The following is a 27,376-nucleotide window of genomic DNA, read 5'->3' on the forward strand; positions in this document are numbered from 1 at the left end:
CCCATCAGCACCACCACTGACTTCTCATTACAACCACAGCAGGGGTGCCCACCCTACCATACTTACTCACAGCTTTCAACCTCATTTTTTGCCACTCCCCCACCAACTCAGTCATCAATGGGAAGCCAAGTCTTATGCCGTGTACACTTGGGCGGACTTTTCAGCATCGAACATCCGACGGACTTTCGATGGAGTTACGACGGACTTGCGAACGACCGGACTTGCACACACATGAACGGACTAAAGTCCGGTCATTTGAACGTGATGACGTTCGACCGGACTAAAATAAGGAAGTTCATAGCCAGTAGCCAATAGCTGCCCAAGCGCCTTTTTTTTTGTCCGTCGGACTAGCATACAGACAAACTGATTTTTCGTTTGGACTCGAGTCTGTTGGAAAGATTTGAAACATGTTCTAAATATAAAGTCCGTCTGATTTTTGACAGAAAAAGTCCGCTGAAGGTCCGATGAAGCCCACACACGATCGGATTATCTGACAGATTCGTTTCGTCGGACCAGTCCGGTCGGAAATTCCGCCCGTGTGTACACGGCATTAGTGGAGGAGAGCAGCTTGCAGCAGTCCTAGTATAGCAACCCCCTCACTTAGTTTTAGTTTTTTTTTTTGTTAATGCTGTTTTTTGCTGTTGGTGTGACATTCACCTATTTTAAATGAATATTTTTTTTAAGAAAAAAAAATGAAAAAAAATACAAAATCAAAAAGGGCTAATTAAAATATCACCTCTGACACATTGAGATTTATTTACTAAAACTGGAGAGTGTAAAATCTGGTGAAGTCGTGCATGGTAGCCAATCAGCTTCTAACTACAGTTTTTTCAATTAATCTTTGACAAAAAAAACCCTGAAAGCTGATTTGTTTAGTTTTTTTGTTCTTAGATAAAATTTCTCCCTGATTTTTCTTATCTGTAATGCACACATTAAGAATATGCTTAAACTATAGGCATTTTTTTAAAATTTTGGATAGAGTATGGGAGGATGACCCGTCAGTTTTATTTTTGCCCTCCATATCCCAATTGGGGAGATTTCCCTTCACTTCCTTTCCCATAGCCAACACAGGAAGTGAGAGGAAATCCCTGCAAATTAAGTGAATCCCTTAGGCCCCCCCAGGTCACCACTGGCACATTTCCGCGCTGTTACTGCTCTGGGGACAACCCAAAATTTGGGATTTTCTTTTACATTCATTTTTAATGAAAATGGTAAGGAAGACAAATAGAGATGGTGAATCTCCCTAATGGGGGCACAGACAGCAAAAAAAAAAAAAAAATGTGACAGGTGTTCTAACCCCTCTCCACTCAGTCCAAAACTAAAAAAAAATGTATGCTTTTGTGAGAATGTAGAAGGTGAATACTTGCATACAAACTGGCTTGTGTTATGTTCAGTTGGATGTTCAATGAATGCGGCCTGTCTCCTAGCACCAAATTATATAATCATTTTATCACTGGTTGCTAGCGTACAGGCAGCTCTACTGCGTCAGTAAAAGAGGAAGTAAACTCAGAATTTTTTTTTTCTTCCCTGCAAAGCTAGGGCATAATGTGCTAGTGTGCATCGCATACTAGCACATTATGTGACACTTACCTGCAAACGAAGCCCGCTGCAGGCCGCATCCTGATTCGCCCGTCTTCCTTCCGGGGCCGCAGTTGTGGCACACCCTCTTGCAGAAATGTCACGGGCGGCCGTTCCTACAGAGCGCATGCGCCGATGACATCATCAGCGCAGTATACAGTAAATATCTCCTAAATGGCGCATGTTTAGGAGATATTTACAGTACTCATAGGTAAGCCTTTATTCTATGCTTACCTAAAGGTACAAAGTATACAGAGAGAGATATAAAACCTCTTTAAGGTAAAGTGGACCTATACTCACCTCCCATCCATTGCTGCAAGGCCCTCATCGGCAGCAGCATCTTCTCCTGTCTTCTTTGGGGTTTGGATCTTTTGTTATGTAAAGTTCCAAATGCGAAGAAAAAAATGTAACAGGTTCAAGCCACTGATAAGAGGTTTTTCCAGTGGGTCCATTCAACAGAAGCCAATATATCGTTTGCCTTCCGTCGAACCGGCCCATGCTGAACTGGGCGATTTTCAATTCCTGTGTATCCGGCTTTAACAAGCTGGATGATGTTTGCTCAGTGTTGGAGGCAGCATTACAAAATTAAAGCCATATTAAAGCTTAATTTAAAAAAAAATTAAATAACAAACATGGTATACTTACCTGCTCTGTGCAATGGTTTTGCACAGAGATGCCCCGATCCTCTTCTTCTGGGGTCCCCTGCCACCGCTCCAGGCTCCTCCTCTTCGGCAAGTGTCCCCATGGAAAGCCGCTTTCCATGGGGGCACCTGTGCGTGCTCACTCCCGAGCCACCCTGTCTGCGTCTGTTGATACAGAGCGGGCGGCACAGCACCCCCCACTCGGCACAGCATTTGATTGACAGCAGCGGGAGCCAATGGCTACCAATCTGCCCAGGAAGGAAGGAGACAGCGTCGAGAGCTGCTGCTCTCATGCACATCTCTGGATCAGGCTCAGGTAAGAATAAGCGGGCTGGGGGGATTCTGCAGAACAGAAGGTTTTTCAGCTTAATGCATAGAATGCATTAAGCCGAAAAACCTTAAAGTGATTGTAAAGTCTTGTTTCTTTTTAAGTTAAAAATAATAAACATGTTATACTTACCTGCTCTGTGTAGTGGACTTGCACAGAGCAGTCAGGATCCTCCTCTTCTCAGGTCCCTCTTGGGTGCTCCTGGCCCCTCCCTCCTGTTGAGTGCCCCAACAGCAAGCAGCTTGCTATGGGGGCATCTGAGCCCAGCCACAGCTCCCTGTGTCCATTCAGAGACGGAGCCGTGGCCTATCCCCACCCCCTTTCTCTCCTGATTGGCTGACTGACTTTGATTGACAGCAATGGGAGCCAATGGTGCTACGCTGATGTCTCAGCCAATGAGGAGGGGAGGCCTGGGCAGCCAAGACACTCCTACAAAATCGCTGGATCTAGATGGGGCTCAGGTAAGTATTAGGGGGGCTGCTGCCCCCCCAACGAAAAAATTAAAAGTCAGCAGCTACAAATACTGTAGCTGCTGACTTTTAATATTAGGACACTTACCTGTCCCCAGGGATCCCGCAATATCAGCACCCCAGATGATTTTCAGCTCTCTGCCGCCATTCATGGTTGGGGAAACCAACAGTGAAGCCTTTCGGCTTAACAGCCAGTTCCCTACTGCGCATGCACAAAGCGCGCTGCGCTTTTTAAGTGGCCGCGGAGGAAGAAAGAGGGGGGCCGAATTTCCGAGGAACGTCGCTGCGGCGCAGTCTTCTGGAAGTGGGGACAGGTACCTGTCAAAAACAGGTACCCGTTCCCCCCTGAAAGGTGCCAAATGTGCCACCAGAGGGGTGGAGGAAGCAGGGGTGGAGCTTTGACTTTTGAGTGGAACTCCGCTGTAATGCATTAAGATAAAAAAACCTTCTGCCTTTACAACCACTTTAAGGCTTTAGGGCCACTTTAAAAAAAATAATTAAGGTATAACGTATTAGAAACTTACCACAGTGTTATCAGAAGACATTCAGTAGGTGACACAGCCCCCCTGTAATTTCTGTCCTGCAGTTGAAGATCGGGTGACAGAATTTCAAGAAGGTCAAAGCTATCATGGAAGGGAAATAGTTAATGATAACGATGGATCAGTAGGAATCATGCACACAAAACGCATTGCATGACATATGCCATATGAAATGACTTTGATATGGCTTACTATCCAAATATATTGCAAACATCATCTTACCTTTCAAGAGACATGCGGGTATATTCATAAAACTCATCTTGATGTGACTGCAGATCATGGTACTAGGTCCAAAACTGACCCTTCTGTTCTCTTTCTATCAAGAGCGGATGGACCCAAAAACGCAGTTTAAGGATGACGAGAATTACCACCACGAATATGGTTGTCAGAGGGGATATTGCTGCCAAACAACAGTGATTCTGCACTGGGAATGCAAATAGTTACAGACTCCAAGGTGTAGGAAGTGACCAAACACAAAATGTCCTTTAAAGTTTTCCATAAGGATTATGGAACGTAATCCAACACAATGTGATAAGCATGTACCATCAAGGCACCTGCGTTTATGTGAGCTCTGACAGACAGAGTGCATTGTGAATGGACCCTTAAGCCTCGTACAAACGATTGGCTTTTCTGACGGGAAATGTGTGATGACAGGCTGAAAATCCAACCGTGTGTACGCTCCATCGGACAATTGTTGTCGGATTTTCCACAGACAAATGTTGGATGGCAGGTTTTAAAATTCCGCGGACAAATGTCTGTTGTCAGATTTTCCGAGCGTGTGTACACAAGTCTGTCGGACAAAAGTCCAAACTACAAAAACACATGCTCGGAAGCAAGGAGGAGCCGAAAGCGGTCGGTCTTGTAAACCAGCGTTCGTAATGGAGAATTCACATTCGTGACGCGGCAAATTATGAAATCTCGAAATGCAGCGCACAATTCTCTTCTTCTTTAATGGGATAATAATGAAGCTGCTTTGCTGGTAATACTGATGGAGTTATTGCAAACTAATTTTCAAAGGATTTTTTTCTAGTGATATCAAGAACAATATTATTATGCTTCTTTTTTTTTCTTTTCATTATCCCGTAGTTCTTAAGATCAAAGATACAACTATATTGGTGTCCCTTGTCAATCTTACATTGTATTTTTTTAAATATAACTGCCTACTCCCAAACTGTCATTTGAAGTAAAACACACAGCCAAGTATTATTCTCCACAATTTTTTTTATTGTGCATATTAAAAAAAGAAAACAAATAAAATTAGACATTCTATCTGCCAATAGAACTTAACCAAAAAGTGCATTCTATGCATCCAAAAATATAGAAAATATACCAAATCAAATCATTATTCAACCAAAAAATAAAGTAAAAGCCTCACGCATGTGTCCTGCTTCTTAATATAGGGGGGTCAACAATGCCAAGAGTTGGTGAAAGCAGGGGTCCGTCATCCGGAGATAATTCCGAAAATCATCTGGATTATTCTCCGGGAGCACCCGCAGCAAAGGCATATGACATAATTGGTCACAATTAATAAAGCAACCAATTTTTGGTCCAAGAACTTCTCCTCCTCCTGTTCCTGGACGGGACTGGACTTGGGTCAAAGCAATAACTCCAAGGCCAATAATAAATAACACGTTATCTCCTCCGATTCCGCAACATGGCTGGTTGACGAACGGCAATTCAGAAATGAACTGAAAAGTGCAAAATGAAAACGCAAAATGAAAAGCGCTAAATAAAAAGCGCTAAATGAAAAGCGTGAAATGAAAGCGCGAATCAACACTCACCAAACTTCTACTAACACGAAATTAGCAGAAGGGCCCAAAGGATGGCGATAAAGAGCTGAAAAACAACATAGTACGCCACTACGTTCGTATTTGTTGGCTGACAATTCCTTGCCGTTTGTATGCAAGACAAGTTTGGGCCAACGCCCTTCGGACAAGAGTCCACGGTTTTGCTGGCCAACAACCCGATCGTGTGTAAGAGGCTTTAGAGTGCTGACTTTTCAATGTTGGTTGAATTTGCACCAAGGGAGACATTGTTGTGCACCTGTAAGTACAGGTGCACAGCACCAAATTTCACATTACTGGTACAGTCATTTAGACTCAACTTTTGGAGGCCGCTCGCCAAATGTCAAAAACACCTGGCAAATCAATGAGATATCTTCATTATACAGCAGAATGGGAATGGACCTTATTTTCTAGGTGCTGAAGCAAACAACGGATGGCAGCATGGCTAACAATCCATACACTCACCAGCCACTTTATTAGGTACACCTTGCTAGTACCGGGTTGGACCCCCGCTTTTGCCTTCAGAACTGCCTTCATTCTTTGTGGTATAGATTCAACAAAGTGTTGGAAACATTCCTCAGAGATTTTGGTCCATATTGACATGATAGCATCAAGCAGTTGCTGCAGATGTCAGCTGCACATCCATGATGAGAATATCCTATTCCACCACATCCCAAAGATGCTCTATTGGATTGAGATGTGGTGAGTGTGGAGGACATTGGAGTACAGGGACCTCATTGTCCAGTGGTGAGATGATTGGAGCTTTGTGACATGGTGCATTATCCTGCTGGAAGGAGCCATCAGAAGATGGGTACACTGTAGTCATAAAGGGATGGACATGGTCAGCAACAATACTCAGGTAGGCCGTGGTGTTTAAACGATGCTCAATTGGTACTAAGGGGCCCAAAGTTGTGCGAAGAAAATATCCCCCACACCATTACACCACCACCAGCCTGAACAGTTGATATAAGACAGGATGGATCCATACTTCATGTTTACGCCAAATTCTAATCCAACCATCTGAATGTCGCAGCTGAAATTGAGACTCATCAGACCAGGCAATGTTTTTTCAATCTTCTATTGTCTAATTTTGGTGAGCCTGTACGAATTGTAGCCTCAGTTTCCTGTTGTTAGCTGACAGGAGTGGCACCTGGTGTGGTCTTCTGCTACTGTAGCCCATCTGCTTCAAGGTTTGATGTGTTGCGTGTTCAGAGATGGTATTCTGCATACCTTGGTTGTAATAAGTGGTTATTTGAGCTACTGTTGCCTTTCTATCATCTCAAACCAGTCTAACCATTCTCCTCCATTAGCAACAAGGTGTTTTCCTCCACACAACTGCTACTCACTGGATATTTTCTCTTTTTCGGACCATTCTCTGTAAACCCAGGAGATGGTTGTGTGTGAAAATCCCAGTAGATCAGCAGTTTTTTAAATACTCAGACCAGCCCATCTGGCACCAACAACCATGACAGGTTCAAAGTCACCTAAATCCCCTTTCTCCCCCATTCTGATGCTCGGTTTGAACTTTAGCAAGTCGTCTTTACCACGTCTAGATGCCTAAATGCATTGAGTGGCTGCCAAGTGATTGGCTGATTAGCAATTTGTATTACCAAGCAATTGAACAGGTGTACCCAATAAAGTGGCCAGTGAGTGTAAGTTGCCAGCACACCAATTTCTTCATTAAAAAAAAGTCACATTAAATAATGCATTGCATCCACAAATTGGTACATTTCTGAGTCATGGTGGGTTCCTTCATCAAAGCAATGTGACATGCCAAATTGCCTTAATGAAGGACCCCGTCGTGATTCCAAAACCTGATGACTGCAACACACAAATAAATGCAACATTTTTTCTGAAAAAATTGATGCGCTGGCAATTTATATTGGTGACAGCTCTGAAGGTTCTCATTTACCCAGGTCACTATTTAGCCAATAATAGTAAGTTGCATTCAACTGGATTTGTTCGATAATACTGAAGAAGGTAAAAAAGTATTTTTAACAATGGCAATCCTTCAAGCCCCACAATACAATGAGACAGAAGCTTGTACATTCTATGGACCCAGCACCCAAACACTGTAGTGAGGAATGCAAAGACCTTCACATTGGAGAGACGAAACAACCTCTCAACCAACGAGTGGCTCAACATAGGAGGGACAATTCTACTTTTCAAGATTTCACAGTTTTCCTACACCTCTGGCTCTATGCTACACTCTCTAACCCACAACTTCAATCGCTCCCTCTCTTCTGGCATCTTCCCCAACTCTCTAAAACATGCACTTGTCAGCCCCATACTTAAAAAGCTCTCATTGGACCCATCCAATCTTAACAACCTATGCCCCATCTCCTTGCTCCCCTTCTTATCCAAACTCCTGGAACGTCTGGTCTACAACCGACTGAGCGTCCACCTCGCTGATAATAGCCTTCTTGATTTCCTTCAGTCTGGATTTCGTCCTCAACACTCCACAGAAACTGCTCTCCTAAAACTAACAAACGATCTACTAACTGCCAAAACCAATCGACACTATTCTGTACTCCTAATCCTGGACCTCTCTGCTGCCTTTGATACAGTCGACCATCCCCTCCTCCTCAAAAAACTCCACGCCTTTGGTCTCCGTGACTGTACTCTTCGCTGGTTATCTTCCTACTTATCCAACTGCACCTTTAGCGTCTCTTACAACTCTACTTCCTCCTCTCCTCTTCCTTTCTCTGTTGGGGTCCTCCAAGGTTCTGTTCATGGACCTCTCCTATCTTCAATCTACATCTCCTCCCTGGGTCAGCTGATAGCCTCCCATGGCTTCCAATACAACCTCTATGCTGACGACACCCAAATCTATTTCTCTACCCCTCAGCTCACTCCCTCCATCTCCTCACGTATTTTACTATCAGGTATATCAGTCTGGATGTCACACCACTTCCTCAAACTCAATCTATGCATAACCAAACTTATAATACTTCCTCCCCCATATGCCCCTTCCCCTTCTCCTGATCTCTTTGTCAAAATCAATGGCACAACTATAAGCCCATCCCCACATGCCAAGGTCCTAGGTGTAGTCCTGGACTCTGAACTCTCCTTTAAGCACCACGTCCAATCACTGTCCAAATCTTGCCGCCTCAACCCCCGCAACATCTCCAAGATACGCCCCTTTCTAACCAATGACACAACAAAGCTCTTAATTCACTCGCTGGTCATCTCTCGCCTCGACTACTGCAACTCCCTTCTCATTGGCTTACCTCTACATAGTCTATCACCTCTTCAATCCATCATGAATGCTGCTGCCAGACTCATCCACCTTACCAATCGCTCTGTCTCTGCTACTCCTCTCTGCCAATCCCTCCACTGGCTTTCGCTCATCCAAGGAATTAAATTCAAAATACTAACAACTACTTACAAAGCCATCCACAATTTAGCCCCCAGCTACATCACTAGCCTAGTCTCTAAATACCAACCTATACGTTCTCATCGTTCCTCTGAAGACCTCCTGCACTCTAGCTCCCTCATCACCTTCTCCCATGCTCACCTCCAGGTCTTTCACAGAGCCTCTCCAATCCTATGGAACTCCCTACCCCAATCTATTCGATCATCTCCTACACTATTAGCTTTTAGACAATCCCTGAAAACCCTTCTTTCAGAGAAGCCTATCCTACCCACACCTAACAACTGTATTTTCATTTTCTCCATCAGCTCACCCTCCACAGTTATTAACTTTTGTTCCACTTGGCCCTCCCTTCTAGATTGTAAGCTCTAACAAGCAGGGCCCTCTGATCCCTCCTGTATTGATTTGCATTGTAAGTGTACTGTCTGCCCTTATGTTGTAAAGTGCTGAGCAAACTGTTGGCACTATATAAATCCTGTATAATAATATTTATTCGAGGACAGTGAGGAGCATATTTTGAAGAGATAGGACAACTGGTTCACAAGTGTGAGAAAGAAGCCATCTACATCAAACTGGAACAACCGTCATTGATCAGGAGTGGAGGCCTTCAACGCAATCTGTCTTCCACATGTAATGCTGCTTTAATGTCTCTAGCCCAGTTATTTGACATATCACAGCCATGTGAGCTGAAAGATTAACACCTGCACAGACTCCGTGACACAAGGGAAGAGATTATGTAACTAGATGAGGGGGGTTCCATAACTTTCACTCCTCCCATTCTGTTCTTGGACCATCAGTATCTGCCTTTCCATGATGACTGGGTTAAGGTGTCTGTGCTACCTGTGTGGATATAATTGTTGGGGGAATAACGGAAAAAATGGCTTGGAAAAGCTACGAAATGTCTTCAACTTTACAGAAGTTAATGGGACCAACTACTGGTAGCTATGAGCCTAAGGCCCCTTTCACACGAACGTTCCAATTGGGTCCACCTGTCCATTTTTCAGGCAGACCCGATCTGAACTTTCCTTTATGGAGCGGCGGGTGTAAATGGACATGTAAAAATGAATGAAAATATTTGGAGAACGTTAAGAAAATTTTGTAACACGTTTAAATAAAATTGGCTAAAATTACTAGAAATGCATCAATATATCGGTCGCTGAAAATTTTGCTGATAAAAAAAAGGAAGTGTCGATAATGGCATGCCGTGTCCTATTGACTTCAATGCAAAATCATGTCCCATGGACTTCAATGCAAAAAGGGCCCCTAGTGACTTCACTGCAAAATCGCATCCTATTGATTCCAATGCAAACTCGAGTCCCAGTAACTTCAATGCAAAAACACCCCCCCCCCCTCCAGTGACTTCAATGCAAGATTGCATCCATTGACTTCAATGCAAAATCGAATCCCATCGACTTCAATGCAAAAATCGCCCCCTAGTGGCTTCAATGCAAAATTGCGTCCCATAGATTGCAATGCAAAACCCTCCCTATTGACTTCAATGCAAAATCGCGTCCCATTGACTTTATAGCAAAAACTCCCCTTAGTGACTTCTGTGCAAAATCACGTCCTATTGATTTGAAATGCAAAATCACGTCCCATTGACTTTAATGCAAAAACGTTCCTTAGTGAATGCAATGCAAAATTGAGTCCCATTGACTTCATTGCAAGCACGCCCCCTAATGACTTCAATGCAAAAATGGCCCTTAGTGACTTCAATGCAAAATCGTGTCCCATGGACTTCAATGCAAAAAGGGCCCCTAGTGACTTCACTGCAAAATCACATCCTATTGATTCCAATGCAAACTCGCGTCCCACTAACTTCAATGCAAAAAGCCCCCCCGCAGTGACTTCAATGCAAGATTGCATACATTGACTTCAATGCAAAATCGAATCCCATCGACTTCAATGCAAAAATTGCCCCTTAGTGGCTTCAATGCAAAATTGAGTCCCATAGATTGCAACGCAAAACACCCCCTATTGACTTCAATGCAAAATCGCGTCCCATTGACTTTATAGCAAAAACTCCCCTTAGTGACTTCTGTGCAAAATCGCATCCTATTGATTTGAAATGCAAAATCACGTCCCATTGACTTTAATGCAAAAACGTTCCTTAGTAAATGCAATGCAAAATCGAGTCCCATTGACTTCATTGCAAGCACGCCCCCTAATGACTTCAATGCAAAAATGTCCCTTAGTGACTTCAATGCAAAATCGTGTCCCATGGACTTCAATGCAAAAAGGGCCCCTAGTGACTTCACTGCAAAATCACATCCTATTGATTCCAATGCAAACTCGCGTCCCACTAACTTCAATGCAAAAAGCCCCCCCGCAGTGACTTCAATGCAAGATTGCATACATTGACTTCAATGCAAAATCGAATCCCATCGACTTCAATGCAAAAATTGCCCCTTAGTGGCTTCAATGCAAAATTGAGTCCCATAGATTGCAACGCAAAACACCCCCTATTGACTTCAATGCAAAATCGCGTCCCATTGACTTTATAGCAAAAACTCCCCTTAGTGACTTCTGTGCAAAATCGCATCCTATTGATTTGAAATGCAAAATCACGTCCCATTGACTTTAATGCAAAAACGTTCCTTAGTAAATGCAATGCAAAATCGAGTCCCATTGACTTCATTGCAAGCACGCCCCCTAATGACTTCAATGCAAAAATGTCCCTTAGTGACTTCAATGCAAAATCAAGTCCCATTGACTTCATAGCAAAAATTGCCCCCTAGTGACTTTGATGCAAACTCGCGTCCCATTGATTTCAATACAAACTTGCATCCCATTGACTTCAATGCAAAACCCCCCCCCCCAGTGACTTATAACCATGATCGCACCATTGACTTCAATGCAAAAAAGCTTTCTCCTGCCTGCAGCAGACTTATGACATCATTGCAGTCTAGGCAAAGTCATTGACGGGAGCTCAAGGATTTTTAATGATAAAAAGATTTTTTAATTATAAAAAGTCTAGCTTTTCTGAAAAATTATACTGATCATATGCAGTATATTGTAACATGTATGGAATGTATTTATGTAGACTTGTTTAAAGTATAACTAAAGGTAAAACTTTATTTTTAGTTTCAGAAAGAGTGGAGAGGGACTACATTACCTGTCAGGTCTTTATAACTGTATGTGCCCCTGTTAGGGGGGGTTTAATCTATTTGTCCTGTTTACTGTTATCTTCAAAAGTGAAAGTAAATTCCAAACTTCGGGTTGTCCCCAGAACAGAAATGGAGGAGAATCTTCCAATGGGGGACACTAGTTCTGTTGACCGTGGTGAAAACCAGGGATTTCCACTCACTTCCTGTTTTGGCTATGGGACAGGAAGTGAAGGGAAATTTCCCCAATGGGACACAGATGGCAAAAAAAAAAAAAAAAATCCCATAAGGGGTTATAATGCTCCCTTTACTCTATCCAACTTAAAAAAAAAAAGTTTTGCCTGTAGTTCTACTTTGAGTTACTGAAGCCAGGTGAAGCTAGGATCAAAACATCAACCTCCTATCAACCCACCTGCACATAAAAAAAACTAATTAGTATCGGCATCTCATATATATATATATATCTATATATTTAGATATATATAGATATATAAATTAGTATTGGCAACTCATATATATAGATATATAGATATATCTATATCTATATATAGATATATCTATATCTATAGCTATAGATATAGCTATAGCTATATCTATAGATATAGCTATAGCTATATCTATCTATCTATCTATCTATCTATCTATCTATCTATCTATCTATCTATCTATCTATCTATCTATCTATCTATCTATCTATCTATCTATCTATCTATCTAGCACAGGTATTAGGACATTTATATTGGCCCTTTGTATAACCTTTTAAACCTAAAGCAAGGGTAGGCAACCTTTCAGAGGTTGAGATCTACCTGGACAACATGGAGGAAATCAATGGTAAGGAAAAGACAGGGGGAGAGGAGACACCATTAAAAAAAAAAAAAAGTAAAAAATATCTATCAAGCCCCAAATAAAAAACACAGCATCGTGTTCTGTGCCCTCCCCCACTGACAGTTTTGCCCTTTGCTCCCCTTCACATCACCCCCCACCCCCACCCCCACACAGTAGTTTTCTCTGCCCCCCTCTTAATACAGTAATGTCTTCTTCCTCCACATACCAGTGTCATGCCCCCTTCACATAACCCCCCCACTGTAGTGTCCTCTAATCCCCCCCATAGCAGTGTCCTCTGCCCCCCTTCACATCACCCCCATTGCAATGTCCTCTGCCCCCCTCATAACAATGTCCTGTGTCCCACCTCAAAGCAGTGTCCTGTGCCCCCCTTTACATCATCCCCCATCATGTCCTCTGCCCCTTTTAAACCCCCCCATGTAGTGCCCTCTGCCCCCCCCTTCTCATTACCCCCCCACTGTTGTGTTCACTGCCTGCCCCTCCCCCTATAGCAGTGTCCTGTGCCCTGCCAAAGCAGTGTCTTCTTTCCCCCTTCACATCACCCCATCACCTCCCCCCATAAATGTAGTGTCCTCGTCCCCTATGTCCCCTTCACATCACATCCCCCCCCCCACTGAAATGTCCTGTGCCCCCCCTTTTCATAGCAGTGTCCTGCTCTTCACAGCACCCCTCCCTGTAGTGTCCTCTGCTCCCCCCCCTATAGCAGTGTCCTGTGCACCCCCTAAACCAGTGTCATCTGTCCCCTTCAACCCCCCCCCCCCCACACACACACACACACAGTGTAGGTAGCAGTCTCCTACCTTACAGTGGTGTACACTGTGAAAGTGGGAGGTGTCACAGTACTGGATGTAGGGCGGGAGCGCGAGTTAACTTTTCACATGAACAAGAGCTGGTGATTGTTTGCTAGGACTCCCCAGCTTCCTAGCAACCAATCACCTGTTGGTTAATGTGAACAGTTAACTCTGGCAGCTCCCGCCCTACAGCCAGTGCTGTGATATGTCCCGCTCTCCGCTCTGCAGTGAGGGGGGGTGGGGGGTGGTTTGCTCCTGAGTGGGAAAGGACTGGCAATACAGGGCCGTGTTCCCGGTCTACCTGTCAGCTGCCCACGGTCGACTGGTAGATCAGGATCGACAGCTTGCCAAGCCTGGGTCTAAAGAATCAGCAGAAGAAAATGCCTACCTCTCCCTAAACATACCTATAGGTTATTATCTGTATTCTACTTATGACTATCGGATATCCTGGCCAATCACTTTTAGAAGAACAGTTAATTTTTGGACCTTCATGAACAATCACTATTGCTTCTCCCCTGCCTCACGATAATTATGACACCAAAGCGTCTGCTTAGTGCAGTGATGGCGAACCTTGGCACCCCAGATGTTTTGGAACTGCAATTCCCATGATGCTCAACTACACTGCAAAGTGCATGAGCATCATGGGAAAAGTCGTTCCAAAACATCTGAGGTGCCAAGGTTCGCCATCACTGGAGCATGCATGTCTATGCAAATTTCTGTCCAAAAAGACACCGTTTGGTTGTTCTGGATCCAGATGACAGCTCCTTGATGTGGAGGACCAGAAGGGCCAAAAACTCATCAATATATACAATACACATTTATGCCAAGCAGGCAGTTTACGTCACAATGTATCATACTAAACTAAAGGTGTGCCACTGCAGCCTTTCACATGGGTTCCGTTGATCTCTCTCCTTTACGTGGCTCCTCCTAAGAGGTCCCTCAAACCAAAAGGTAACACAGATATTGGTGTAAGCCCCAGGGAATCTACATCACAAGATCACCAGATTTACAGTATGTTCATGACCCAGGTATTCCTAACAATGTCTAAAGATGTCTATAGGTTCACAGCTATCCCCAGACCAAATACCTGCTGCTGGATACAGCGGTGATCTCAGGGAAGGAAAGTTCTAGAAGAACTTGCTCCTGCTCGTCCACAAAGTAGACCCCGGTCCAGTTAACGGCGACAATCACATCATTCTTCGGTAGACTCGGTCCTGGGAAGACAAAGCAAAGAGATTATGTATCTACAATCAGTAGAAACAGCAGACTTTAAAAAGGGGCCAGACTTTATAGCTTTAAAAATATATATAAGTGTCAAACTCCCATTGACCACCAATATAAAGGGGGCCTTTCTCCATTAAAGTGGAACTTCACTCTCTAGTCTCAATCAACATTTTGACTATTTTTAATCCTTATGCTGCTAGCATTAGAAAATGGATAGGAAAATATATCATGTTTACTTGATTTAAACTTTTTTACATTTCTTTAGTTACTTCCTGGTTTCCAGGCCTATGCAAATTAAAGCGGAGTTCCACACAAAAATGGAACTTCCGCTTTTCGGAACCCTCCCCCCCTCCGGTGTCACATTTGGCACCTTTCAGGGGGGAGGGGGGTGCAGATACCTGTCTAAGACAGGTATTTGCACCCACTTCCGGCATAGACTCCCATGGGGGTCTATGCCTCTTCCCATCCCGACCGCGCTGTCTGCTGGGAACACACAGCTCCCAGGAGAGAGCGGGGACCACTAGGGACGCGCAGCGCGACTTGCGCATGCGCAGTAGGGAACCGGGAAGTGAAGCCGCAACGCTTCCCTTCCTGATCCTCTCACCTAGGATGGCGGCGGCAGCTGCCGAGAACCGAGCGGGTTCTCGGCGTCCCCTGCCGACATCGCTGGACCCTGGGACAGGTGAGTGGGCATGTATTAAAAGTCAGCAGCTGCAGTATTTGTAGCTGCTGGCTTTTAATATTTTTTTTTTTTGGCGGTGTGGGTGAACCCCCGCTTTAAGTCATACATCCCAGGAGTCTTCAGGAAGGTCTCTCTCAGCTAAGCACACCCTCCTGCCTGCATGCCTGAGCTAAGGGCAGGTGGGTTCCAGGAAGTAAATGCAACAGTAATTATCTGGACTTACTCCAGATGGCCAGGGCCAGAAATGCTAGGGGTTTTTTTCAAAGTTATTTCTTTGCAAAAAAAAACATGGAGAGATGGATGGGGGAATATGCTTTGAATATTAAAGTGATTGTAAAGGCTCATTTTTTTTGTTTTTGTTTTTAAATAACAATTACCAGTTGGTTTTGCACAGAGCAACCCGGATCCTCCTCCTCTCGGGTCCCTCTTTCCTGCTCCTAGCCCCTCCCTCCTTTGAGTGCCCCTCAGCCAACAGCTTGCTACAGGGGTCACCCAAGCCAAGTCAGAGCTCCGTGTATCCATTCAGACACAGAGCCCTGACCTGGCCTCGCCCCCTCTCTCCCCTAATTGGCTGACTGACTTTGATTGACAGCCACGGGAGCCAATGCTACTGCTCTGTCTCAGACAATCAGGAGGAGTGCACTGGGTGGCTGAGGGAATTGTGGACATCACCCTTCCAAAATAATGTACATTGAAATGGCTTCTTGTAGACTCCTTTGCAAGGAGCCTGACTGGAAGATAGGGAATGTTGTTCAACAAGGACCCTCATGGCAGGAATACAAGGTATTATTTTATTGAAATTTGCAGATATAATTTAGAAAAATGTCAGATTTACTTTTTTAGTTTTTTATTAACATCTTACAGTTTGAATTACATTTTTGTTTTGCATCCACGTATATTTTAATTATAGCTTCCCATATCATAATTAGATCCTAAGGGTTCCCCCACTCCCATCTTTAAAAACAATCCTTCCACCAAGAGCAGTGTTTTTTGGAATAACAACCACCCCTTCAACATACTCCCTCATTTCAGAGAAATCCAATAAATATGTCCAAGGTGTATAATACTGTCTGAGTAGATTATTATTCTCTCCAGTGCAGAGGTCAGCTGTGCCTACAGCTGCATACTAGCCCAACTGTTTTCAACTAGTCTTCCTCCAGAGGTTGCTAGAGTTTCCTTGAGCTGTGTTTAATCGACCTCCCATCTGATGATTGCTCCATAATTCCAGGACCATTGCAGCTTGGCAGAGCCAGCAGCATGACACCAATGATTCTTTTAGCTTTCAATAAGGGTGGCAGTGTGACCATCGCTGTCGGTTGGAGTGGCATGGTCCCCAATATAAAGAGAGTTCTTTTCACTGTCCCCCCATGAATTCAATTTAGCAAGGGTTTCCTAAAATTATTTCCTCTGGGGTAAAGAGGTTGGGAAAGGCTACACACAGGGAAATTACACAAAGAGTGCAATATGTTCACTGTAAATTCACATACAATATACCTGAGAACTTGAACGCCTCATAGAATCTAGAGAATAGCAAAGGCCACTTAAATCTGGCAAAATCCACCACGTTCTCCTTCACCTTCTGGGCATCGGATCTCTTCTGTGCATATATGCCCTACAAAGATAAAACAAACATACATGAGTTGCTCAAGAAGAAGTTCCTTTTTACGTGGATTAAGAAGTAGTTATCTCTTCTACTCCACTCTATACTCCTCCTCTGTGAGTTACGAAACAGAAGAGGTCCAGAGATATTTAGAAAAGATCCCACTTACTGTGTTGACCCAGGAAGCAACAGCAGAACTAGATCTCCCTATATCTGTACCAGAAATAGAAGCGGCGATGCACACTCTTCTTCCTAACAAAACCCCGGGGTTGGATGGATATCCGGTAGAATGGTTTTGCACTTATAAGGAATTCTTTGCACAAAAGTTATTAGAGGTATACAAAGATGCTTTGGATAGGGGTATACTCCCAGACTCTCTCAGAAAGGCTTTGATTGTTCTGATTCCTAAACCACACAAGCACCACAACTTTTGTGAGTCCTATTGCTATATATCGCTAATTAATGCTGATGCCAAAATACTGGCCAAACTCCTTGCTAGAAGACTTAATAAGGTGATAGCTTCCATCCCTGACCCAGACCAGACCAGTTTTATACCAATGAGATCGTCGGCTATTAATCTGCGCAGATTGTTTATGATCCTCCAGTCTGTAGGACCTGAACCAGACACCCGAATTGTGGTCTCCTTGGACACCCATTAGGCCTTTGACTCTATTGGGTGGCCTTATCTAATGCCAGTCCTTGTGCGGTTGGGTTTTGGACCTAATTTTATAGCTTGGGTAAAATTATTTTATGCTAGCCTCATGGCTCATGTAAGAGTGAACAATATTATAACTAATACCTTTGAGATAGACCAGGGCACACGACAGGGGTGCCCATTGTCACCCCTGCTGTTTGTCATAGCTATAGAACCACTGGCGGCACTGGTTAGGGCAGACCAGGCAGTTAAAGGATGCTGGTTAAACCCCGTAGAGGACAAAACCTCCTTGTATGCGAACGATATGCTGCTGTACTTGGCAGATGACGGTGAGTCTTTAAATGAAGCACTAAGTATAATTTCAAGTTTTGGCACCTATTCGGGATTTAAAGTCAATTGGAGTAAATCAATTGTCTTCTCTCTAGACCCCTTATTTGTCCCATACGATGCCCCCGGACGTCCCCCTGCAAGTAGTCTCCAAATTCCGGTATTTAGGTGGAGATTCAATTATTATTAAGTATCTATATTTCCAATAATCTTACCCCCTCTGGTGGCTCATCTGAAAACCAACTTGCAGACTTGCTCTAAGTTACCTCTTAATCTTTTAGGCCGAACATATTCAAAATGATATATCTACCCAGATTTCTTTATATATTATGGCATGCCCCAATTTATATCCCCAAAAAACTATTTACAGAAGTAAAATGGATAATCACCTTGTTTCTCTGGGGAACTGGACCACCTAGGATCTCACTAGAGACATTGTATTTACCCGTCATAGAAGAAGGCCTGGCCTTACCAAATCTTCAATGCTGTTATTTAGCAGACCAATTGACGCATATACATTGGTGTTTTTTTCTAGATCTAGATATTGCTTTGGTGGATGCTCCAGCCGATCTGGTTTATGCCTACAAAGCATTGTACTAAATAGAAATGGCCCATATCCTGAAGACAGAGCAGGTATACTTAAACTTTCCCATAAAATTTCCATCTATGCAATAGGAAAATAAGGGTCTCCTCCTTGAGCACATCACCGAATGCTCCTCTCTGGTTCAATCAAATTAGCTGAAGTATATAAGATCCCTGAGGGGCGCGACGGGCTAGCTATGGAATGAAATATACTCACCAACTGCTTTCTGATGGTGTCTTTAAAATGTTTAGGGATCTCCAGCTGGAATATCAGATTTCCGAACAAGTACTTTTATGAATACTTGCAATTGAGACATGCGGTAGCGGCTCAGTTTGGTTTGACGGAGGCATTACTTTCCCACTCTAGATTGGAGAAATTGTTATTTGAGAATGACCATTCTAAACTTATATCTAGATATTATTCTCTTCTCCCAAGTGGATGGAGAAAATAGCTAGACAATGGACATCTGACATCCCGACCCTAACAGATGAAACATGGTCTGAGGTAGTGGGGGCTCTATTACCATCTGTGATATCTGCTAGGGATACAATTATACAATTCAACTTCTTGCATAGAATTTACTATACCCCAACTTATATGTATAAGATGGGTAGAGCGGATTCCCCAGAATGCCATGGCTGTCACACTTAGGTGGGGGACTGCAGTAATACCTTGGATTACAACCATAATTAGTTGCTTGTAATCCAAAGTGCTCATATATATCAAAGCGAGTTTCCCCATAAGAAATAATGGAAACTCAGATGATTCGTTTCACAACCACTGCTGTTGTATGCAGTACTGTATGTGGCCAGAGGTGCGGGGGTGCTGGTGATGCTCGGAGACACTCAAAAGACACTTGGAGACACTCGCACGTTACGCCCGCCCCACCCACCTGGGAGTGTCTCCGACTCCCGACTCCCGACTCCGACTCCATCTCCAAGCCTCTCTGAGTTCTCCAGCACCCCCAGACCTCTAGCCACATACGGTAAAACATACACCAGCGGCTTGAGTCCCGCTCGTCTTGCAAGACAGCGCTCGCAAATCAAGCCAGGATTTAAAAAAAAATTATAGCTTGCCTTGCGAAACGCTCGTATACCTCTATCTTGTAATAAAAAGACCCTGTTGAATATTGTGTTTTTTAATGCTAAGAAAGCCCTAGCACTCAAATGGAAAAACCCTTTACTCCTTTCTGTTCAATTTTGGGTGGACTTGATCAATAGAGCACTACCGTTGTTCAAACTAACGTATGCCTCTAGGGGTTGCCCTAAAAAATTTGAGATGCTATGGTCAGAATGGATCACTTCAGTCTCTGGTGACATTGAAACTTAAATAAATGTAGAAAATACTATACTGCAATATGGAGCGGGGTGACGTACCATCAAATGCTCTACAGAGTGGTTTTGCTTGAACATGGTAGACCCAGGGCTTTTTTTCTCAGACAATAGGTGCAGGAACTCCCCCTTTCCGAGTCACCCCTTTTCTCCGCCCCTACCCACCTCCCAGTACCGTCCCTTTTAGACAATATAGAACCAAGTATCATTTTGAGGTGCTAAGTAATTTGTATGTAATTTGGTAATGATATCAAGAAAAGCAGTAAAATAGATCCCCTGCAGCCAGCAACAATAGATCCCCCCTAACAACAATGGACCAACCACAACAAAATTTCCCCGCCAGCAACAATAGACTCCTGGCAGCATCAACAGATCTCCGCACAGCCAGCATTAACAGTCTGTCTGGCTGCCATCAACAATAGATCCCTCCCCCAACAGTAGATCTCTTTCAGCAACAACTGACCCCCCCAGCAACATAAGACCCCCCCAGCAACAATAGGTCCCCACCAGCAGCAATAGACCTCCCCAGCAACAATAGACCCCCTTGCAAAAATAGATCCCCAGCAGTGAGCATCAATACCCTGCAGCACACCCCAGCACCCATTGCCATTACATACAGTCAGTCCAAGAGGTGCTGGAACAGTGTTCCCCTCGCGTTCCCGCTGAAAAAAAGCCCTGAGTAGACCTTGGCATAGGTATCAAGGTTAGACTCATGCAGATTATAATACATACTTAGGTTTTGATGCTCTGTATGTTCCCTATATGATTCGATGTATACACTATAAGATTCATTAAGATTACGTTATTCTTTTCATAGATTTTGATAATGCCTAAACTGATGTTTGTTGAGAAACTATACTTATATTGGAACGGATGTTTTACTGTTGTTATTTAACCATGTACTTTATGAGATATGGATGCCACCGGCATTATTGTTTTATTCTGTGAAACATCAATAAAAAAAAAAAAGTAGTTGTTATCTCAACCTGACTAAATGGGAAAACCTGGAAGAATTACAGGATGTCAGGAGCACATCCACACAAGAAAAAAAAGTAATGGCAAGAAAAGTATTTTAGTGACTATATATTCTCTTTTCTTTTAAAGCGGAGTTCCAACTGTGAAAACATTTTTTTTTTTGGATGAAAAACTTAATATTTAAAAAGTTATTACTAGCACTCACGTGTCTCTGTTTAAACGGTGCTCAATTGCCGATTTAATTTAGCAATGTCTACAGTATTTTAATCCTTGTTCCTGGCTATCAACATCTTGCTTGTGGGCATGTGAAGCCCACAAGCACTATCTTCCGGGGCTCTGGTGGAGCTGAGCGACCAGCATGCACCGCCCGTTCTCTCGCATGCGCTGTATGTACGGCTCGCAGCGCTGTACACTTCTGACGTTGCCATCACAACAGGCGGCGGCGTCGGAAGTGGGAAATGACGTCAGACGCGCGGGAGAGGAAGAGGCAGATTACGAGGGACCCCTTAGCAACAGACATGAAAAGGTGAAATTTTTTTCCACATGCTGTTGATTGTTTTTAACGCTGCTGAATAATGCAAACTTAATCTTATGAGTGGAACTCCACTTTAAATACGCTTGACTTTTTATACTGAATTAAGAGACGTATTAACTAAGCAAATGATTTGGGATATTTCCTAAAGCAGTGGTTCTCAACCCTTGGGTCGAGGCCTCTCTCCTACTGGGTCTTGGGGCCTTAATTTCCTAGGTGCACAGAGCCTTTTTAGGTGGTCGCTTGCTGCCGCCACCCATCCCCTTTTATTCGGTCATCAGTAGCTGCCGCTGGTAAAGTCCAATCACAATTCACTGTCTTCACCCAACATGGAAGAAGCACTGTGACTAGGGTTGCCACCTCATCCCTTTAAAACCTAACACATATTAATTAGACAGGTTCTGTGGCTGATTAAGGTGGTAATTAAACTCACTTGGTGCCTTATCTGTGTAGCACCCTCTATCATAGGTAGGTGCTAGAGTGAGGATTTGTTGGTTAGGAACTGCCAGTGCAGGTAAATTTAGGCAGGCCTATGCTTTAGACTAGGCCTGCTTGTTTAGATCTGGGGGCAGGGAGTGGTTAGTTTAGCAGTGGGTGTGTCCACCTGTACATTAGTTCTGAGGCGCCTCCCCTGCTTCCAGTGAGAATGTTCTGGAAGAGGGGCAGGGTCTAGGACTGGAGTGGCAGGCAGCTCATGTGAGGAGCCCTGACCAACTGGAATTGGCAGGGGGCAGGCCTCCAATATAAGCTGAGGTAACAGGCCACTGGGAGGAGTTGTCGGCCGGGAGAAGTGGAGAATGGAGTACTAGACAGCAGCAGGAGGGCACCCCCATCGGGGGGTGCGCCGATCACGGGAGGAGGCCCAGGAGAGCTGTGAGGGAGTTTCACCCTTACACAGTCATGGATGAAGTACTCGTCATTACACGGCCATTGATGAGGAGTTCCTAGAGCAGAGGGGCAGGAGAAGCTGTCGGAACGTACGGTCTAGTAAAGTTCTCCATCATGGACTCAGGGCAGAGAAAGGTCGGTGAGTGTACCACAGTGGAGGGCTGGATGTGGAGACATGCCAGGAAGTCTGTAATGGAACTTCGTCCTTACACGGTCATGGATGAAGTCCTCATTATTACACAGTCATTGATGAGGAGTCCTGGATCAGAGGAGAGACTGTGGGGAATGGTGTCAAATCGATGCGGCCCGAGGGTGCAGGATTTGCAAGCTGGACTAGCTGGGAACAGCAGTCCACCGTTCAGCACATGCTATTAAACTACTAGGCCTTCGGGTAGAGGTACTGAAGACCTCTGGCCTAGTAGCAGCAACTAATCAGAGTCAGCATTAGAAACTATTCAGAGTGGGATCTTTTGCATATAGATGTTTGTGCAGTAAGGAAGGATTCCTGGGAGCAATACGCCGTTTTTTCGGCGTAGGGGGTGCCCCTTAGAATCCATACCAGACCGAAGGGCAAAGTCGGATCCAAAGTAGGAGGGCTGTTTTGTCGCACCAGTGTGAACCCGGCCTTATACATATACTGGGGCCAATCTAGACAGGAACCAATTAACTTACCAGCATGTCTTTAGAGTGTGGGAGGAAACCGGAGTACCCGGAGGACACCCACACAGGCACAGGGAGAACATGCAAACTCCAGGCAGATGGTGTCATGGTCCAAATTCAAACCAGCATCCCTTTTTGCTGCTAGGCGAAAGTGCTAACCACTACACCACTGTGCTGCCCATTAATATAAACTAGAGCTGCACGATTAATCGTTAAAGAATCGAGATCACGGTTCTATCCCCCCCTCCCGATCTTAAAACAGCATTTCCTCGATTCCGTGTAAAAAAAAAAAAAAAAAAAAAAAAAAAAAAGCCTGCCAAGCTTATTACAACATTGCTTAGACGGAGATAACTATAAGGCTCCATGCACACTGAAGCTCATAAACGGCCGTTTGTGGGAGTCTGGGCGTTTTTTTTTTAACAGCCCATAAACTCCCCTCTATGTTATCCTATGTGTCCATGCACACATGGACATTTATCAGCAGTGGCATTTATGGGCTGTTGTCTGAACGCCCTAAAATCTCGTTCAGGAGCTGTTTTTCTGACCACAAATAATTGCTTAAAAACATTAAACACACACAAACGCTGATAAACGTCGATAAACACTCAAAAACGCGTCTCACCAGCATTTTTTAAAGGTTTTGATCCATTGAAAAAAATAAATAAATAAAAATTCTTTAAAAAAAAAAACGCTAAAAACCGCTAATAAACGCTATTGCAAAAACGTTAAAAAAACGTTGAAAGACTCACTGCAAAGCTACTGGCGTTTTTACAATGTTATTTTAACATCCAGTGCGCATGGAGCCTAAGGCCTCATGCACACTGGACGTTTTTGGATGTTTTTACAGCAGCTATTTTTGGCTTCAGACGTTTTTTTTTCTACAGTCAATAAACTGCCCATCATGTTATCCTATGTGTCTGTGCACACATAGGCTGTTATCAACAGTTTTTGGCTGGGGCGTTTTTTGGCTTTAAAAAAACCCCCAAATCTAGTGGGTTCTGAGAGCAGTTTTTTCCAGCTGTTTTCAGCTGTAAAAACGCTCTAACGTCAAAAAACGCTGATGAACGCCGATAAACGATCAAAAGCGCAGCTCACCAGAGTTTAACTTTTTTGATCTATTGAATAAATAATGTTTTTTTAACCAAAAAAAAAGAAAACCGCTAACGTGGAAAAACGCTAGTAAACGCTAAAAAACGCTATTGCAAACACATTAAAAAAAACTTTGAAAAACTCACTGCAAAGCTACTGGCGTTTTTATAACGTTATATTAACGTCCAGTGTGAATGAGGCCTAAACATTGTATCTTTTGGTTCTTTTAGACCAAAGGGATGAACTTTGGTCTGTAAATGAGGTCAGTTTTACCACTTAAAGTTGAACTTCAGTCATTTTTTCTTCCCATCTATTAAATCTTCTGCCATTGTTGTTTTAACTTTGGATAGTAAAACTTTTTTTTTCTGCCAGTAAATACCTTATACAGCCCACTTCTTGTTTCTTGTCTGGAAAAAAGCCTAGGCCTTATGACATCATACACAGCTCTCTCTCTCATGAGCGTTTGCCAGGAAGGGAGGGGGGGGTAAGTCATGAGAGGGTCAAGGAGAGCTGCAGAGCTGGGAGGTGTGCCTCTGTGTGTCTGTGTAAATCCAGAAAGTGAACAGGCAGCAGCTTCAGCTGCCCACAGTTAAAATGATTGCAGCCAGACTCAGTGGAGGGAGATTCAAATTGAAACTAAACAAATTATCCGAATTTGAATTTGAAAATTAATTTGAATTCGAAAATGAAATCAAATTCAAATTTGAAAATTAATTCAAATTAGAAAATTAATTATAAATGGAAAGATATTGCAATAAATACAGTAAGGTAAATAAGATGAGGATTCCTACTTCGGTTGCTGTATAGAATATAATAGAAAAGAAAAGAATACAACAGAATATAATAGAAAATAAAATAATATAATGTGTTATAGAAAATAATAGCATGGATTAGAATAAAACAGAATGGAATAGATTGGAAATTAAAAGAATAGCCAGTTTTTTTTTTTAGTTGGTATCAAACTAATTCTTACAAAAATATATTTTATAAACACCAATTATATCACTAAAGCAGTACAAAGATCACAGAGAAGGTTGCGAATTACGAATTTATAGATCAATGAATTAAATCCCAGATTATGGAAGAAAGATCCGTTCGCTGCAATGCCAAATAGTAGACATGTGCACAGCCAAAAAATTCGTTCATTTTCGTTTTCGTTTCATTAGTTTATTGTTTTTTTCGTTTTTCGGGTCATTCGTTATGATCGCGATTCGTGAATTCGTTCATTCGTAAATTTGTAAATGCGTTCATTCATACATTCGTAAATTCGAACATTCGTTCATTCGTTCATTCGTACATTCGTACATTTTTACATTTGTACATTCGTAATTTCGTAAATTCGTAAAATCCTACATTTGTAAATTAGAAAATTCGGAAATTTGTAAATTCAAAGTTTGAAAATCCAAAAACCCAAAAATTCAAAAATCTGAAATAGTAACTAACTATTAAATTATAGGTATTGTAATTTCCTTTCAAATTTGACTGTCAGTGAACGTAACAAATACGAATTTATCCAAAGTTACGAATTATCCAAAACGAATGCTGCATCTAAACAAATGGAATGGAACAAATTAATAATAAATAATAATAATAATAAAACGTTGTTATTATTATTATTGTTATTTATTATTATTAATTCATTACGTTCCATTCCATTTTTTCGGATCATTCATAACTTCGGATAAATTTGTATTCACTACGTTCACTAACAGCCAAATTTGAAAGGAAATTACAATACCTATAATTTAAAAGTTACTAGTAATTACTAATAGTTAAGTTATTATTAGTTAACTATTATTTCAGATTTCCGAATTTTCGAATTTACAAATTTACGAATTCATAATTTGCTAATGTACGAATGCCCCAATTTATGAATGTCCAATTTTATCGAATTTACGAATATTCGGGAAAAATTTGTTAAACGGGTTTTCGTTATTCGGATATTCCCAAATTAACGAATTTGTCGAAATTCGTTAAAAAACGAATTTGGAACGAAACGAATTGCACATGCCTACCAAATAGTAAACAGTTGCAGAATCTGTATTTGCAGATCTATATGAAGCTTTAACATCTTCTTTCCATACGATCCCGACCAACAAAAATATGTTTAAAAACAAATAGGTACACCAATGGTAAAAACAAGCATCTACAACTAGAATTGTTAACTAGTAGTATTCTATTGAAATGTATTTTCCTACACAGATGCGTCAATGGTACCTTTTTGTGTGCAGCGATTATGAACTGAGCCCATTTCTCCACATTCTTGGATGGTGTTATCTCTCGATCTGGGATGTAGGAAGGGATAAGATTTAGCAGTCTCTCCATGATCAGCTCAGAACCGTAGTCCACAAAGTACTGCTGGGAGGCCAGCTCTGCCAGATCTTCTTCCTGCAATAAAAAAGAGATTTTGATTTTCATGAGGCATGGAGATCCATCAGCAGTAATTGTAGAGTGTAGAAAAGGAATTCTTTTCAAGGGTCACCAAACAGGAGCCTTATTTTGAATTCAGAAAAGATGGTTCCTAGTCGGGTAAAACATAATAAAATGGATATTTAGACCTTGACTCTCTCTGGATGTACACTATATGGCCAAAAATATGTTGACAGCCCCAAATTCAAGTTCAAGTCAAAGTGTTTCCATTGAGGGGTACTGTTAATGGTACAGCATACAAAAAACATTTTAGACAATTGTGTGCTTCCAGACTTGACGTAACCATTTGGTGAAGGTCCTTTTCTGTTCCACCACCACTGTACACCTGTGTACAAAGCCAGCTTCAAATAAAAAATAGGTTTGGTGTGGAGGAGCTTGGGTGTCCAGATTAACAATTTTTATATTACTGGGTTTAGTAACACTTTAATGAAAAATAAAACTAACATTACATTTAAAAGTTTTAAGTGGTGCCAAGATGCTAAATACAATAAAGAAAATATATACAAAACACTACAAAATGTAATACAACAGATAAGGAAGCTGAACAATGTTAAGCTCACCTTGTCACACCTATACTCCCCAAATTTCACCCCTCTGACAATCTGCTGATAGATGAGGTTGGTGGCTACATTGTCCTCAGTAGGATCATGCCAGGGGGTAAATATCTCTTTCCTGAAAAAAAGTCTCCATGGGGCATTGCGCTCCTGTGCCCCCTGCTCCTTGGCGTACTGCTCACACTGAGACACAGCATCCATCACATGATCATTCCCACTGCCCAGAGAGGACACCTAGTGAACAGATAACATAATGTAAGGACCTCTTCATCACAAAATATCTGACAAATACATCAAATATATTCCTTACTGATTATTATGCTCCTAAGAAATGAAACCAAAGTAAATGATTCAATATTAATGAGAATCATTGGATCTGTTACATAGTTAGGTTG

At 42.6% G+C, this 27,376-nt stretch overlaps 1 protein-coding gene across 4 annotated transcripts in view; it reads right to left on the minus strand.

Moving 5' to 3' along the window:
* MYO7A (myosin VIIA) overlaps window positions 1-27,376 on the minus strand; it is a 305,890-nt gene that overhangs the window by 51,553 nt on the left and 226,961 nt on the right. For all 4 annotated transcript variants that reach the window (XM_073612854.1, XM_073612852.1, XM_073612851.1 and 1 more), the window contains 4 exons: window positions 26,988-27,215; window positions 26,215-26,385; window positions 16,852-16,969; window positions 14,539-14,665 (listed from right to left, as the gene is read on the minus strand). In XM_073612854.1, the coding sequence (XP_073468955.1) occupies window positions 14,539-14,665; window positions 16,852-16,969; window positions 26,215-26,385; window positions 26,988-27,215 (644 nt within the window). The remainder of the gene's footprint in view (window positions 1-14,538; window positions 14,666-16,851; window positions 16,970-26,214; window positions 26,386-26,987; window positions 27,216-27,376) is intronic.

This window comes from Aquarana catesbeiana, linkage group LG02 (genome assembly GCF_042186555.1).
Source record: "Aquarana catesbeiana isolate 2022-GZ linkage group LG02, ASM4218655v1, whole genome shotgun sequence".
Taxonomy (NCBI): domain Eukaryota; kingdom Metazoa; phylum Chordata; class Amphibia; order Anura; family Ranidae; genus Aquarana; species Aquarana catesbeiana.